At 40.6% G+C, this 16,046-nt stretch overlaps 2 protein-coding genes and 1 pseudogene across 8 annotated transcripts in view; 1 reads left to right on the forward strand and 2 right to left on the reverse strand.

Moving 5' to 3' along the window:
• CDK12 (cyclin dependent kinase 12) overlaps positions 1–8,187 on the reverse strand; it is a 51,746-nt gene extending 43,559 nt beyond the window's left edge. For 6 of the 7 annotated variants that reach the window (XR_010659611.1, XM_065908660.1, XM_065908662.1 and 3 more), the window contains exons 1-2: positions 6,579–8,187; positions 1,248–2,132 (exon numbers count right to left, since the gene is read on the reverse strand). Coding sequence is in view for 6 of the 7 variants with exons in the window: in XM_065908660.1 (XP_065764732.1) it covers positions 1,248–2,132; positions 6,579–7,624 (1,931 nt within the window). In the remaining variant the exon portion in view is untranslated. The remainder of the gene's footprint in view (positions 1–1,247; positions 2,133–6,578) is intronic. The other variant, XM_065908657.1, reaches the window with a different exon arrangement.
• The window catches only part of LOC136149795 (large ribosomal subunit protein eL19-like), a 239,275-nt pseudogene that overhangs the window by 56,042 nt on the left and 167,187 nt on the right, over positions 1–16,046 (reverse strand).
• MED1 (mediator complex subunit 1) overlaps positions 7,250–16,046 on the forward strand; it is a 32,451-nt gene continuing 23,654 nt past the window's right edge. Inside the window, exon 1 of the mRNA XM_065908654.1 lies at positions 7,250–7,379. The gene's annotated coding sequence lies outside the window, so the exon portion shown is untranslated. The remainder of the gene's footprint in view (positions 7,380–16,046) is intronic.

The following is a 16,046-nucleotide window of genomic DNA, read 5'->3' on the forward strand; positions in this document are numbered from 1 at the left end:
CAGGTTCTTTTCTTCTCCTTTGTAGTTCTCAGGATGTGGCAGAATTCATTAATACCTATTAATATTAGAAAGAGCATGTGGAATTTTTCTTTAAAATCATATTTACCACTATATATAGTAATGGAGCCATTCATTTAAATAGTCTCTTTTCCCATCATTTATTGCACTTGCACCTTCTAAAAAAGCACAGAGAGTAGTCTGAAAAAATATAGACCTAAAGGGCTGAAATGTATCACTATTTAAACTACTGCTGTCACCTGGAAAGTAATGGAAGCTTGGGAATTTGTCTGGGATGCACGACTGATAATATTTATTTCTGTGCTTACGATGAAAACTTGTTGTATTAAGTGAAACTCATATTCTCTGTAACAAGAGGGCAGAATCTCCATAGAAAAAACAATAACCCGAAGACTGCCAAGGTATATGTCACTGCTCTATCAAGTTTGGTTGTACTTGCCTAGCTAGGCCCACCAAGAAATTAAACAAATGTATTTCCTAATGCCGTCCATGAAATCAGATTTGTGCTTCAAATCATTTCAGGTCTCAATACTCAGAGGACTCATTAAAATGAGAGCTCTTCTTATCACCACACTGTGAATTTATATTCTAATTAGCAAAGACTCTACATATTGTTCTTTTCCTTCTTAAGGATAATTTTTTTAAAGCATCAAGATGGAAAAAAAGTCAATTTAAAAGACATTTTGGGGACCACTTAGGATATTAGTATATTATTATTGATATGCTACTGATATTATTCAGTAAATGAATGTTTTTTAGGGTGATAAAGGTATTGTGATTATATAGGAAAGTGTTCTTGTTAGGAGAGACATGCTAAACTATTAAAAAATGTCATAATATCTATAGTTTAAAAAAATAAGGCAAGAAATTAACAACTGGTCAATCTAGGTGAAGGGCTACAGATGTTAATTTTTCTGCAGCAATGTAATACTAAAATTTTCAACATAAAAATTTAAGGATAAAAACACATGATTTTTAAAAGTTTAAATCAAAATTATTGATACTCTTGTGAGAGAATTACTAAACCTCAAACTGTAATTCTCTTTTCCTAATCATGTCATACATAAGGACTTTTTCCACTGAAAACCAAACATCACAGGCATTTCCTATTCATGAAAGCATTCTAAACAGACATGCATCAGAACAATTTTGACAAAGGCTTGAGAACAAAAACTACATTACAGTTAGATCAAGAGGGTTAAAATTTCCCAGTTAACTACAGGACTTACCTATCCATGTCATCATCTCCCAGTAATAAGGGTGGGAGGGGCAAAGGAGGCAACGTTGAAGTTTTTAGGTGTGGAATAGCAGCTGTTACAGATACTTGAGTCTTCACAGAAACCTGTACAGGGGGCTGAGAATTTGCCTGAGAGGACAGAGTAGATGTCCTTGGATGAACAGAGGGGGGCAAAGTTGAAGTACTTGAAGAAAGAACCTGACTAAATGTTGGCTGGGGAGGAGGCAGAGGTGGCTGCTGTGAAACAGCTGGCAGTGGAGGCAAAGGTGGCAAGGGGGGTGTCTGTGGTGGAGGGGTAGTAGTTGGTAAAGGAGGTGGAGAAGTAACTGTGGGAAGAGGTGGAAGGGTCTCCTTTTCAGACGTCTCTGTCTCTTTTGGAGTAACAATCTCCTCTTTCAGTGCTACAGGTTTAGAGTCTCTTGTTCCCTGTACTTTCGTATCTTTGAGAACAGGATGCTTCTCAGAGTTCTCATCCAACTTCACTTTCCCTGTATCTAAAGAATTTTTGACCTCTGTGTTTAGATGTGTTACATTCACCAGTTCAGTATCTAGGGCAGATTTTTCCAATTTTACACCTCTGGGTAACTTTTTAGGCTCCAAGCCTGAATCCTTAGCCTCTACTGAACTGTTTTCTTTTCTAGGCAAAAATATAGGTGAACCCTTGGATTCCTTCCCATCCATTTTTGCTGCTGCAGCAGCTGCTGCTCTTTCCTTCTTTTTCCTACTGAGTTCAGCTCCCAAGCTGGAGTTCAATGGAAGCCTGACAGGTGAGATACTGGAATGTCGACTGCGTGACCCGGATCTCTTCTTTTTACTATGAGAAGATGAGTGTCTTGAATATGCAGGACTTCTACTTCTAGACTTCATTGATTTTCTACTGGAAAAAGAAAAAAAAATTTTTAATGGATAGACTATAGTAATATGGAAGAAAATAGTTAAATTATGAAGAACTGTAACTAAAAAAACCCAGTTTGAGTACTTAGCAATCTTAAAAATAGATTGTTGTTGTTGTTGTTCAGTCGCTCAATCCTGTCTGACTCTTTGCAACCCCATGGACTGCAGCACACCAGGCCTCCTTGTCCTTCACTATCTCCCGGAGTTTGCTCAAATTCATGTTCATTGAGTCGGTGATGCTATCTAATCATCTCATCCTCTGCCACCCTTATCTCCTCCTGCCCTCAATCTTTCCCAGCATCAGAGCCTTTTCCAATGAGTTGGCTCTTCACATTAGGTGGCCAAAGTATTAGAGTTTCAGCTTTAGCATCAGTCCTTCCTATGAATATTCAGGGTTGATTTCTTTTAGGATTGACTGGTTTGATCGCCTTGCAGTCCATGGCACCCACTCTCAAGAGTCTTCTCCAGCACCACAATTTGAAAGCATCAATTCTTTGGCACTCAGCCTTCTTTATGGTCCAACTTTCACATCCATACATGACTAATGGGAAAACCATACCTTCGACTATACAGACCTTTGCTGGCAAAGTGATGTCTTTGCTTTTTAATATGTTGTCTAAGTTTGTCATAGCTTTCCTTCCAAGGAGCAAGTGTCTTTTACTTTCACGGCTGCAGTCACCGTTTCCGAAGTGATTTTGGAGCCCAAGAAAATAAAATCTGTCACTGCTTCCATTTTTTTCCCCTTCTATTTGTCATGAAGTGATGGGACTGGATGGTACCATCAAATAATAATAATAATGATAATGTATCAATATTGGTTCATTAATTATAACAAATATAAGATATTAATAATAGGGGAAACTGAGTTTGAGGATATGAAAGAATTCTTTGTACTAGCGTCACAATTTTTCTATAAATTTAAAAATGTTCTTTACTTTAAAAAATGGATTAGAAGGTAATAAATCCTTCATGGTAACATATTTCAGTCATATAATCTAAAAATTATCCCCTACTTATTCAACTGAAAGAAGATGGATGGATATTTTTTCCCATGTAAGAAAATATGCACATTCATGATTACTTTTAGAATTTTGGTTTAAATATCTGATAAAGTGAAAATATGATTTTTAAAAGTTATACTTAATGCTAAACGTAGTAACCAGCACACTTCACTAAAACCTAAAATTTTAAACTAGAGAGCTAACTAATTGAGAAATCCCAGGAAAAGATTTTGTTCCTGACTCCTTAGTTTATAATTATGTTGTGCCTATATTAAACAAACTCCCAAGATACAAGATTTAGGATTTACAAGCTACATAAATTAGAGAAACTGTCTTGCCAAAATAATTTATTAGACGTTCTTAAAACTATGATGGCTTCTAATACTTTCAAATATAAAATGATTTCCAATAAACATTTTAGAAATTCATAAAGCAAGGTATTATTGCATGTTCAACTTATTTTCTCCATTATTAAGAAAGGATTGGGAAGTAAAATCTGGGAATCTAAAGGCAGATTATTCTAAATTAAAATCCAACCCCCCCTTAATTCTTTTTGCTTTTTAATATAAAAAGTCAAATATGCTACCGGCCATCTCAGGTAGTGCTAGTGGTAAAGAACTTGCCTGCCAATGCAGGAGACAGAGATGCAGGTTCGACCCTTGGGTCAGGAAAATCCCCTGGAGGAGGGCATGGCAACCCACTCCAGTATTCTTGCCAGAAGAATCCCCATGGACAGAGGAGCCTGGCAGGCTACAATCCATGGGGTCACAAAGAGTTGGACACAACTGAAGAAACTTAGCAGGCACACAAAGTGTCCAAGTATGACTGGGCAAAACATAATTTGTCCAATAGTCTAAAACAAATTGTTCCCATTTCGAATCTTCAATATCTTCCTTTTATGGTTGATCATTGGTAAGATTGATGTAACTCAAAATGTTTCAAAACAAATAGCATATACATGGTAGGGGAAACAACTCACATGATGTTAGTCATGATTTTCTTATACTCATAATGCCTTTTGGAAATTTTCTTCCAAAAGTTAATTAAAATATAAAATAATCACTGGAATCAAACATCATCATTTATATCAACAAGAGGATACAAGACGAAACTAGTTAAACAGATTTACTAAATACCCAGTTACTCTTAAGAAAACTAATACATCTCCTGTAAATAAAGTGGCTAAAACAAGAGGCTTTTTCTGATTTACAGACTGGTTGAAACATTATCTCAGGAAAACACTAAGTAATGTCAGAAACATGCTCTACAACCTACTGTTTCTTTCAGCATGACTAAATCTTCCTAAAGAACTCTGCTACAAATCCTTCAACTTCTGAACAGAATCTTACTGTTAATAGGACATTTGGAAGGCTATAAGTTACAGAAATGTTAAAGTTGAGGTCCAGGTCCACTCTTTAAGGAAAAAAGGGGGTAAAAAGGGGACAACAAATAGGTAAATTGTCTTCAAACAGTGAACAAAACTGTCTTTAAAAACAAATATATTTTCCCCCTGAATTAACCTAGGTTCCACCCATTTGAAATGAACTTGCTACTATTAATCACTAATTTGGTGGATGCAAAGACCTTCAAAGTTTCTCTCAAAGCATCTTCAGTCTTTAAAAATGATATCACTTGTTTAGTTCTAACAGTCTCTCTGAAGGAAAAAAAAAAAAAATCAAGAAGACCATAAAAGGGATCTATATGTTCCCTACTCTAAGAAACTGAATGAGGAAAAATATGTACATATGCACATACCGCACACCTATAAACATGTAATGCTCTTTACTAGCCAACTAAAAATGTGCATGTGACTCCAGGATTATTATTTACTGTTTATATTTATGTCCTATAGGATCATGTTGTATTTTCAATTTTTTCTTGATTTATTTTTACCATTACTGCACTAATTTCAACTAAGTGAGTATAGGAAGAGAGAACTTGAGATTTGAATCCAAAAGGAATTATTGCAAAAGCAGCTTGTTTTTTACTGAAACTTGTTTTAGCCTCAATGCAATTCTGTATTCTCAAACCCCCTAACAATCAAAATCCTCAGAACAGCCTTAATGAAACTACTCCCTCAAGAAAACAAATATTCTGAGATTGTTTCTTAGGCGTCGGTAAAAAAAAAAACTAAGCAATTTTACAAATAGTACACTTAAGATATCTACTTAACTGCATATAAATTTACTTCTCATTCCTCCAGGAAAAAAAAGTGAACTCTAGCTAATAGTGTACATGCTAAAGTGATGATGTATGCAACTTACACTGAGATGAATCAAAACAAATGAAGATGGCTTGATGAAGAGATGGATAAAATGTATATCAAGTATTAATTGCAGAATCTAGGTGGTACATATTTGAGTCCTGACTACAATATAAAATGGAGGGGGAAAGCCTAAGGAACTTCATATTCTGACAGCTAGGAACTCTTGTAACTTGATGAATTCAAACTAGTTTATGAATAATTATAACTTTAAGCCAGCAAAAATTACTCACAGTGCCATATAAAAAACATGGCATGGATTTTTTTCAAATTAGCATAATTTCTCTACTAGTTTTCAACATTTTTCTCACTCACTGATAGAATTTACTGACCAGGCACTGTACCTGGCTATGCACTCATATTTACTAATTAAATCTTGCAACTCTAGAACTAAGTAGTTATTACTCTCATTTCACACACAGAGAAATTAAATTATATGCCAAAGGTTATAAAACAAGATTAGGATTCCACTCAGATGTGACTCCTAAGTCCAAATTCTCCTTTTGTGGAAAATGGTAAGACTACAAAGAGGGAGGTACATACACCTCATCACTTTGGAACCAATATCTGCCAGGTTATACCATAAAAGGGAAGAACTAATCAGCTTAATTCCCACTAGAAACATCAAAGATGGGAGTCTTTTGTAAGTTATCAAAAAAAAAAAAACACCAAAAACCTGTCTATTAGGAAATAAACTTACAGGTTTGGAGACACAGTGGACAACACAAATGGTAGATGACCTAGGAAAACAGCCTCAAATAACACAAATGAAATCTCCAATCAGGTTCAATGAAGCCTAAAGCACTAATTCCAAAGTGATTTTTGAAAAGTTAAGACAAAGCAACCAAAATAACTGGATAAACTCTGGGAACCAGTATCAACTCCATGCATTCAGTAAGCAGAAGCCTATGATTTTTCTCACATAGAAGCTTACAGCTGAAGGTCCCAGCACTGGAAGTACCTACCTTTAGCAGCTTTAGGCAGGTGATCTCTCCTCTTCAATTCTGAGTTAAGAGGAGACCAGTCCTACATTATGACTAGTCAACAGCAAAGTGTTCTAGACAATGCCAAACACTGGGGGCTTCCACAAAACGTTAACAGGTCTAACGCCCAGTTCCTCATAAGCCATAGTAGGAAAGAACGGACTGTTAGACAAATAGCTTACCTGGGAAGTGGACTCCGGCTCAGAGAGCGCTTGCTTAGAAAAGGGCTGCTGGACCGCCTTCGACCGTAGGGACTGGGTGATCTCCCACTGTAAGAGCCACTCCTTTCATAGCTGGAAGAACGTCGCCGGCTATAGGGACTCACAGACCTCTGTCGTCTACTGTAGGGGCTGGGTGACCGAGTGCTGGACTGGTAGGCAGAAGGCTCCTTGTAAGGTGGGCTGATTGACGGCCTTCTAGAGGTACTTCCCGGACTCTTCTTGTAGGAGTCGTAATTGCTAGAGGTGTGAGATCTCGGGGGACTAAGGTCATAATCTTGGCCGTAAGAAGCTCCGGAGGGGCTATCATCTTGCTTGGGGCTGTCGGACCACTTCCGGTGGGGACTCCTGGATCTCCGTTTGGGGCTGTCCACGGTTTTGTAACTTTTGGGTGTTTCCCTTTTCCGATGACTTTTACTTCGGTCTTTGTGTCCCGACTTCAACTCACGTTCTTTCCGGGTCTTCTCTTTATGGAGTTTGGATGACCTGGATTCCTTGCTGCTGCTTTTCGAGATCTGCGTCTTCCCGCGGTCATCATTCTCCTCATTTGAACGCTTTGAACTTCCTGATATCCGGTCCTTCGTCGAGCCCGACTTGCTGGAGGCTTCCAGGTTTTTTTCTTTCTCTGTCTGTTTAGTTTTTAATAAGTCGCGGGTACGTCGGTGCTGGTGGTGACGGTGTTTATGCAGGCGGTCGCTGCGATCAGTCCCGCGACGTTCATCATTTTCCCTCCGGTCCAGTTTGAAAGCCAGGTCGTCAGAGAAGGTATCGGAATCAGAGCTAATGTCATCATATTCCACCAAAGGTTTGATAACTGTGCCCAAAGGTGTTGCTTCGGGTGTCACCAATCCCATGTCTTTGGAGTGCTTGGACTTATGCCGCTTGTGCTTCGACCCCAAGCGGTGACGCTCTCTGCTGTTGGAGCTGCCACCTCCCGATGACGGCTGCAAAGTTCCAGAAGCTCCCCCACTCCCGTCCTTCTTGCCCCCATGTCTCTCTGGATTGGGCATTCCCTTTCCCCTGGCCTCAAAAAGGGGAAAAAGTTCCCCAGCACTCCAAAAAGTAACCCCCACCCTCCCCCCCAGCCCCACGCCTACCAAAGCGCCCCTACAAGGGGGTGGGGAGGGAAGGGACGGTAGTCCAGGCTCCTCCTCCCTCCCGTCTCCTCAGCACCCTCCTACATGAGGTGGGGGTGAAGGAGCCAAGGAAGAAATGAGAGTTCCTCAGCAGTGGAGTTGCGAGACAAGTAGCTGCTCGAATCTGTTTCTCCTCCCCACGCCGAGCCAATCCTCGGGCCCAGACGCCGGGGAGGTCGAAGAAGTAGGAAGCCGACGGCCCGGTGCTGTGTGGCCGACTCTGGCTCTGGGGCCCTGTGAGGACTGCGCGGGCCCTTCCCCTACCCGGTAGCCCGGCTCGGGGCGGCTTCCTGTCGCTGGGGTCCCGCGGCCTAGGTGCCTCACGCCCCTTTTGTCCCTCGCTCCTGAGGGAGCCCCTTCTCTAGCTTCCGCCTCACCTAAGTACCTCACACACTCGGCCCCTCACACAGACTCACAGTCACACACTAGGTTAAACCGAAACGGCACTAAGAGGAAGGCGGGGGGAGGGGGGGGTAATCCCAAGAAATACCGCGAGAATTTTTAGTAATCTCGCGGTATTTCGTGCTTCCCTTTCACCTCTCGCCTCTGCTAGCTCAAACAACGCGATAGCAGGTCTCCAGCCAGAGGAGCATTCCGCGAGATTCTCGCGATAAGAACAGGGCTCGCCATTTGAGCAAATCTTTATTTAAACGAACCAGGGAGAATTTTTTAACTTGAAACTTTATTGATAACTCATTGAACAAGTACATTTTACGCTTCGGCGCAAACTAATTTTCGTGTGTGTGTGTGTGTGTGTGTGTGTGTGTGTGTGTGTGTGTGTGTAATGCTTAGTCGCTCAGTCTTGTCCGGTTCTTTGCGACCTCTTGGACTATATAGCCGGCCTCTGTCCTTGGGATTCTCCAGGTGAGAATACTGGAGTGGGGTTGCCATTCCTTTGTCCAGGAGATGTTCCCCACCCAAGGATAGAACCCGGGTCTCCTGCATTGCAGGTGTATCTTTAACGTCTGCGCCACCAGGGAAGCCCCAGTTTTTGCATACTCTACACAACTTCTTTAAGTATCAGCATGTTAATATTCCCAACTGGATAAAGGGCCAATGTGGTGCTATTTCAACCCAAGTCCGTTAAGTATTAACAATTCTTCCAACTTGTGTAGCCTATACAGCTACGTGCTAAATTATTACTGACTCTCATTGTACCCTGCAAAACACGATTTGCCTCATCCCTGTTTTAAAGATAAGGAAACCAGGCTCAGATGCTCTCACTGCCAGGACCCCCGGTTCTATCAGTGGTGGGGGAACTAGGATCCCACCAGCCATGCATCTAGGCCAAAGAAAAAGGAAGACCTAACAAACTTTTTAATCATCTGTGGAAGTAAAATTAATACTGTCAAGAAAAAAGAAAGGAAAAAAAAAAGTACAGAATTTAGTACTTGAACGCAGGTGTGGTGACTACATTGCTGCAAAAGGGCCTGGATGTGAAGGTCTCCACCATTGTCTAACATGATGGCAGATGGCAGGAAATTTAATGAGTCAATTAGACGAAGTGACTGGTCAGCCTTATTACACATTGGCATGAGTTCAGCAAAATTACTGATTTTTTTTAAATCTTTTAAATGAGATCAAGTATTTGACCCAGGATGCACCCACAACACACCCACAACAAAATGGAAAAGTGGGGATGGCAGAAATAATTATGATGTGTCAAATAAAATCTTGAAGAATAAAATTCATCATCCAAATTAATCCACCATCATATCAGCAGTAGAAACTTTATGTTTGAGTGATGGGGCTGGATTTTATTATTTTTTTTGTCAAGTAAATCCTTTGTTTTTAATTATTTTTATTTGGAGGATAATTGCCTTACAGTATTGTGTTGGTTTCTGCCATACATCAACATGAGTCAGCCATAGGTATACATAGTCTCCTCCATCTTGAACCTCCCTCCCACTTTCCACCCCGTCCCACCGCTTACCATTCCAGCAGTAGAAACTTAATTTTTTTTTAATTAATTTTTATTACAGTATAGTTGGTTTACAATGTTATGTTAGTTTCTGCTGTACAGCAAAGTGAATCAATTATACATTTACATATGCGTGTGTGTGTTAGTCGCTCAGTCGTGTCCGACTCCGACCCCGTGACTGTAGCCCGCCAGGCTCTCCTGTCCATGGGGATTCTCCAGGCAAGAATACTGGAGGGGACAGCCATTCCTTTCTCCACAGGATCTTCCCGACCCAGGGATCGAACCCTGGTCTCCTGCATTGCAGGCAGATTCTTTACCGTTTGAGCTACAGGGAAGTCTATGTTTACATTATCCACTCTTTTTTAGATTTCCTTCCCACTTAGGCCACCAGCCACCACCGATCACTCAATAGGGTTCCCTGTGCTACATGGTAGGTTCTCATTAGTTATCTATTTTATACAAAAGAGAAGAAAAGGCAACCCATTCCAGTATTCTTGCTTGGAGAATTCCATGGACAGGGGAGCCTGGTAGGCTACAGTTCACGAGGTCGCAAAGAGTTGGACCTGACTTAGCAACTAAACCACTACCACCACAGTGTATATATTGTTGTTCAGTCACTCAGTTGTGTCTGACTCTTTGCGACTCTGTGGACTGCAGCATGCCAGGCTTCCCTGTCCATCATCTCATGGAGCTTGCTCAAACTACTGTCCATCGAGTCAGTGATGCCATCAAACCATTTCATCCTCTGTCGTCCCCTTCTCCTCCTACCTTCACTCTTTCCCATCATCAGGGTCTTTTCTAATTAGTCCGCTCTTCATATCAGGTGGCCAAAGTAACGAAGCTTCAGCTTCATCATCTGTCCTTCCAATGAATATTCAGGGTTGATTTCCTTTAGGATTGACTGGTTTGATCTCCTTGTAGTCCAAGGGACTCTCAAGAGTCTTCTCCAACACCACAGCTCAAAAGCATCAATTCTTTGGCACTCAGCCTTCTTTATGATCCAGCTCTCACATTCATACATGACCACTGGAAAAACCATAGCTTTGACTATACGGACCTTTGTTGGCAAACTGATGTCTCTGCTTTTTAATACACTGTCTAGGTTGATCATAGCTTTTCTTCCAAGGAGCAAGTGTCTTTTAATTTCATGGCTGCAGTCACTATCTGCAGTGATTTTGGAGCCCTAGAAAATAAAGTCTGTCACTGTTTCCATTGTTTCCCCATCTATTTGCCATGAAGTGATGGGACCAGATGCAATGATCTTAGTTTTTTGAATGTTGAGTTTTAAGCAAGCTTTTTCATTGTCCTCTTTCACCTTCATCAAGAGGCTCTTTACTTCCTGGCATAAGGGTGGTGTAATCTGCATATCTGAGGTTACTGATATTTCTCCTGGCAATCTTGATTCCAGCTTGGGATTCATCCAGCCCGGCATTTCACATGATGTACTCTGCATAGAAGTTAAATAAGCAGGGTTACAATATTCAGCCTTGACGTACTCCTTTCCCAATGTGGAACCAGTCTGTTGTTCCATGTTCGGTTCTAACTGTTGCTTCTTGACCTGCATACTGGTTTCTCAGGAGGCAGGTAAGTTGGTCTGGTATTCCCATCTCTTTCAGAATTTTCCACAATTTGTTTTGATCCACACAGTCAAAGGCTTTACCATAGTCAGTGAAGCAGAAGTAGATGTTTTTCTGGAATTCTCTTGTTTTTTCCTGTTATCCATCAGATGTTGGCAAGTTGATCTCTGGTTCCTCTGACTTTTCTAAATCCAACTGGAACATCTGGAAGTTTTCGGTTCACATATTGTTGAAGCCTAACTTGGAGAATTTTGAGCATTACTTGCTAGTGTGTGAAATGAGTGCAGTTCTGTGGTAGTTTGAACATTCTTTGGCATTGCCTTTCTTTGAGTTTGGAATGAAAACTGACATTTTCCAGTCCTGTGGCCACTGCTGAATTTTCCAAACTTGCTGGCATATTGACTGTAGCACATTCACAGCATCATCTTTTAGGATTTGAAATAGCTCAGCTGAAATTCCATCACTTCCACTAGCTTTGTTTGTAGTGGTGCTTCTTAGGCCCACTTGACATCACACTCCAGGATGCCTGGCTCTAGGTGAGTGACCACACCTTCGTGGTTATCTGGGTCATGAAGATCTTTTGTGTATCATTCTTCTGTATATTCTTGCCACTTCTTGATATCTTCTGGTTCTGTTAGGTCCATACCATTTCTGTCTTTTATTGTGCCCATCTTTGCATGAAATGTCCTTGGTATCTCTAATTTTCTTGAAAAGATCTCTGTCTTTCCCATTCTATTGTTTTCCTCCATTTCTTTGAATTGATCACTTAGGAAGGCTTTCTCTTCTCTCCTTGCTGCTCTTTGGAACTCTGCATTTAGATGGGTATATCTTTCTTTTTCTCCTTGTCTTTCGCTTCTCTTCTTTTCTCATATATTTGTAAGGCTTCATCAGACAGCCATTTTGCCTTTTTGCATTTCTTCTTCTTGGAAATGGTTTTGATCACCATCTCCTGTACAATATTACAAACCTCTGTCCATAGTTCTTCAGGCACTCTGTCTATCAGAATATCGATCCCAATCTCCCAGTTCGTCTCACCCACCCTTTCCCCCTTGGTAATCATTAAGTTTGTTCTCTACATCTGTGACTCTATTTCTGCTTTGCCAATAAGCCATCTGTACCATTTTTCTTGAATCCACATATAAACAATGTTATACAATATTTGTTTTTCTCTTTCTGACTTATTTCACTCAGTATGACGATCTCTGGGTCCACCCATGGTTCTGCAAGTGGCATGTGGGATTTTAGTTCCCAGACCAGGGGTCAAACCCTTGCCCCCTGCATTGTAAGCTGGGTTCTTAACCACTGGAACACCAGGGAAGTTTCAAATCCTTTCTTAATTATCTGTTTCCTGTTGAAGCAGACTATAAACCCCTAAAGAATGAATAGTGAATGAAGCGTGTTATTGAGTTTTTATAATACCTTCTATTTCTACAGCACTTTTCAATTTTCCATAGAAGTCGTTTAAACCTGTCAATAAATATCAATTAAATAAATAAATAACCTGATGAGGTGACCAGTATGTGTATTATTATATGCAATCCTAAAGGCTGAAACAGACTCAGAAGGAGTTGGAGCACATTTACACTAGTAGTAAATGACAGGAGAAGGGACAGCTCTTTCTGTAATCCTAAGCACTGCACTTATTTTTTTTCTCTTTTTTTTGGCCACACCGAGGGACTTTCAAGGGATCTTTGTTCCATTCCATATATAATAGTTTGCATCTGCTAATTCCAAACTCCCAGTCAAACCCACCCCCATCCATCCTCCCATGGGCAACCACAGGTCTGTTTTCTATGTCTGTGAGCCTGTTTCTGTTCCACAGATAAAGTTCATTTGTGTCATATTTTTTTTCTTTTGCCACACCTTGCAGCATGTGGGATCTAAGTTCCCCAAACAGGGATCCAACTTGTGTCCTCTGCAGAGGAAGCAAAGAGTCATAATCACTGTATCACTAGGGAAGTCCCTGTGTTGGAGAAGAGTCTTGAGAGTTCCTTGGACTGCAACGAGATCAAACCAGTCAATCCTAAAGGCAATCGACCCTGGATATTCATTGGAAGGAATGATGATGAAGCTGAAGCTCCAGTATTTTCGCTACTTGTTGTGAAGAGCCAGCTCATTGGAAAAGACCCTGATGCTGGGAAAGATTGAGGGCGGGAGGAGAAGGGGATGACAGAGGGATGAGATGGTTGGATGGCATCACCAATTGGCATCATCAATGGACATGAGTTTGAGCAAGCTCAGGAAGATATTGAAGGACTGGGAAGCCTGGCATGCTGCACTTGATGGGGTCACAAAAAGTCAGACACGACTGAGCTACTGAACGACAAAAGTTTGTCATAACTTTTCTTCCAAGGAGCAAGTGTCTTTTAATTTCATTGCTGTTGTCACCATCCACAGTGATTTTGGAGCCCAAGAAAATAAAATGGCATTATTCCATCACACACACACACACACACACACACACACCACATCTTGTTATCTTGTTATCCATTCATCATCTGTCAACGGACATTTAGGTTGTTTCCATATTTTGGCTACTGTGAATAGTACTGCTATGTCCAGATACATGTCCAGGAGTGGGATTGCTGGCTCCTATGGCAACTCTAGTTTTTTGAGGAGCCTCCTTACTGTTTACAGTGGCTGCACCAATTTACATTCCCACCAACAGAGTAGGAGGATTCCCTTTTCTTCAAGTCTCTACAGGATTTGTTATTTGTTGCCTTTTTAATGATGCCCATTCTGACCAGTGTGAGGTGGTACCTCATTGTAGGTGGTTTTTTCTTTTTTTTTAAAGATCTATGTGTTTATTTATTATTTATCTTATTATTTGACTGTGGTGGGTCTTTGTTGTTGCACGTGGGCTTTCTTTAGTTGTGGTGAGTGGGGACTACTCTTGTGTTAGTGTGAGGACATATTGCAGTGGCTCTCTTGTTACAGAGCACAGGCTCTGTGCAGTCTGCATGTGGGTTTCAGTCTTTGTGGCTCTTGGGCTCTAGAGAGTAGGCTCTGTAGTCATGGTGCATGGGCTCAGTTGCTCCACAGCATGTGGGATCTTCCTGGAACAAGGACTGAACCTAGTGTCCCTTTGCACTGCAAGGCAGATTCTTAACTGCTGAACCATCAGGGAAGCCACTCATTGTAGTTTTGACTTGCACGTTTCTCTAATAATTAGCCATGTTGAACATATCTTTCTGTGCCTGCCTGTCGGCCATCTGTGTGTCTTCTTTGGAGAAATGTCTCTAGTCTTCTGCCCATTTTTGCTTGGGTTGTCTTTTTGTTATTGAGTTGTATGAGCCGTTTATATATTTTGGAAATTAAGCCCTTCTCAGTCTCTTCATTCTCAAATGCTTTCCTCCCAGTCTATGGGTTGTCTTTTTATTTTATGGTTTCCCTTGCTGTACAAAAGTTTGCAAGTTTGATTAGGTCCCTTTAAAAATTTTTTTTGTTTTTATTTCTATTGCCTTGGGAGACTGACCTAAGAAAACGTTGGTACACTTTATGTCAGAGAATGTTTTGCCTATGTTCTCTTCTAGGAGTTTTATGGTGTTAGATCTTTAAGCCTTTAAGCCATTTTGACTCTCTAAAATTTTAAACACAAAGCATACTATAAACTGCTGGGACTGGTCCAACAAATGGTGAGGACTGTGCCTTTGTAGAACAAGGATTGCTTCACTCTACAGGAAAACTTTGAACTCAGAAATTCCAGGGCTGCATGATTTGTTTGTTTCACTGTCTCCTAGGGCAGGGAGTCAGGGTAACTCTGGGAAGCCCAAGTGGCCAGTCAGGTGATGACTGTAGTTTCCCTGTAAGTCCCCCAAAGCAAGTCAGAAAGCTTCTCTTTAGGCTCTATGCAAGAGGAAATATTTAACTAGTTATAATTATTTCCCCTCACCCCAAGTCCAATTTGTTAGTTTAGATTTTGGTTTTAAGAGCCTTTGAAGTCTCCCTCAAAGCTTAGTCATTTAAAATTTGTCCATGGTCCTCTTCTTGGTGTGTGTGTATGTCACTTGAATTACTTTTCTTATTTAATGACATGTCTCTCCTATCTTTGACTTTTTATAAAAATGGATGTCTTTAGAAAAAAATCTATTTATTTTTATTTTTGACTGTGTTTGGGTCTTAGTTGCAGCATGGGTGATCTTTGTTGCGGTGCTCAGGCTGAGTTGCCCTGCGGCATGTGGGATCTTGGTTCTCTCACCCACTGGGGACCAAACCCCTGTCTCCTGCCTTGAGAGGCAAATTTTAATCACTGGATCACCAGGGATCTTTACTTTTATTTATTTATTTTTTTTTTTGATCTTTACTTTTAGAGTACAAATTTTCAACAATGTCATTTCATCTGCATTTGCAGATGAGAAATAGTAACTTATTCTATTTTGTGACTAAAATTTGGTAAAGTTTATTGTTTTCAAGTTTTATATGGTTTAACAATTCCTAGCTACACTAATACAGTATTTATTGTTCACTTGTACAAAGAGCTTGCATGAGAAACTGTAGCTGTGTATTCAACAGTCATGCTTTGGACATGAGTAAATTAACAAAATATTTTTGAGTGCCTACAGTTTCAGTGACCAGTCATATTTTCAGAACTCTAAATCAGGTGAATCCATCAAGGGCTAGGGCTGTGTTGTCAAGTGTATATTACCAGCTTCAAATACACAGGTATTAGGACTCCACAGATGCTTGTTGAAACAGCATTTTAGTTTATTTTTTGGCTGCATTGGGCAGTTTGTGGGATCTTAGCGCCTGAACCAGGGATTAAACCTGGGCCCTTGGCAGTGAAAGCATGGACTCTTAA

This window comes from Muntiacus reevesi, chromosome 18, assembly GCF_963930625.1.
Source record: "Muntiacus reevesi chromosome 18, mMunRee1.1, whole genome shotgun sequence".
NCBI classification, from domain to species: Eukaryota; Metazoa; Chordata; class Mammalia; order Artiodactyla; family Cervidae; genus Muntiacus; species Muntiacus reevesi.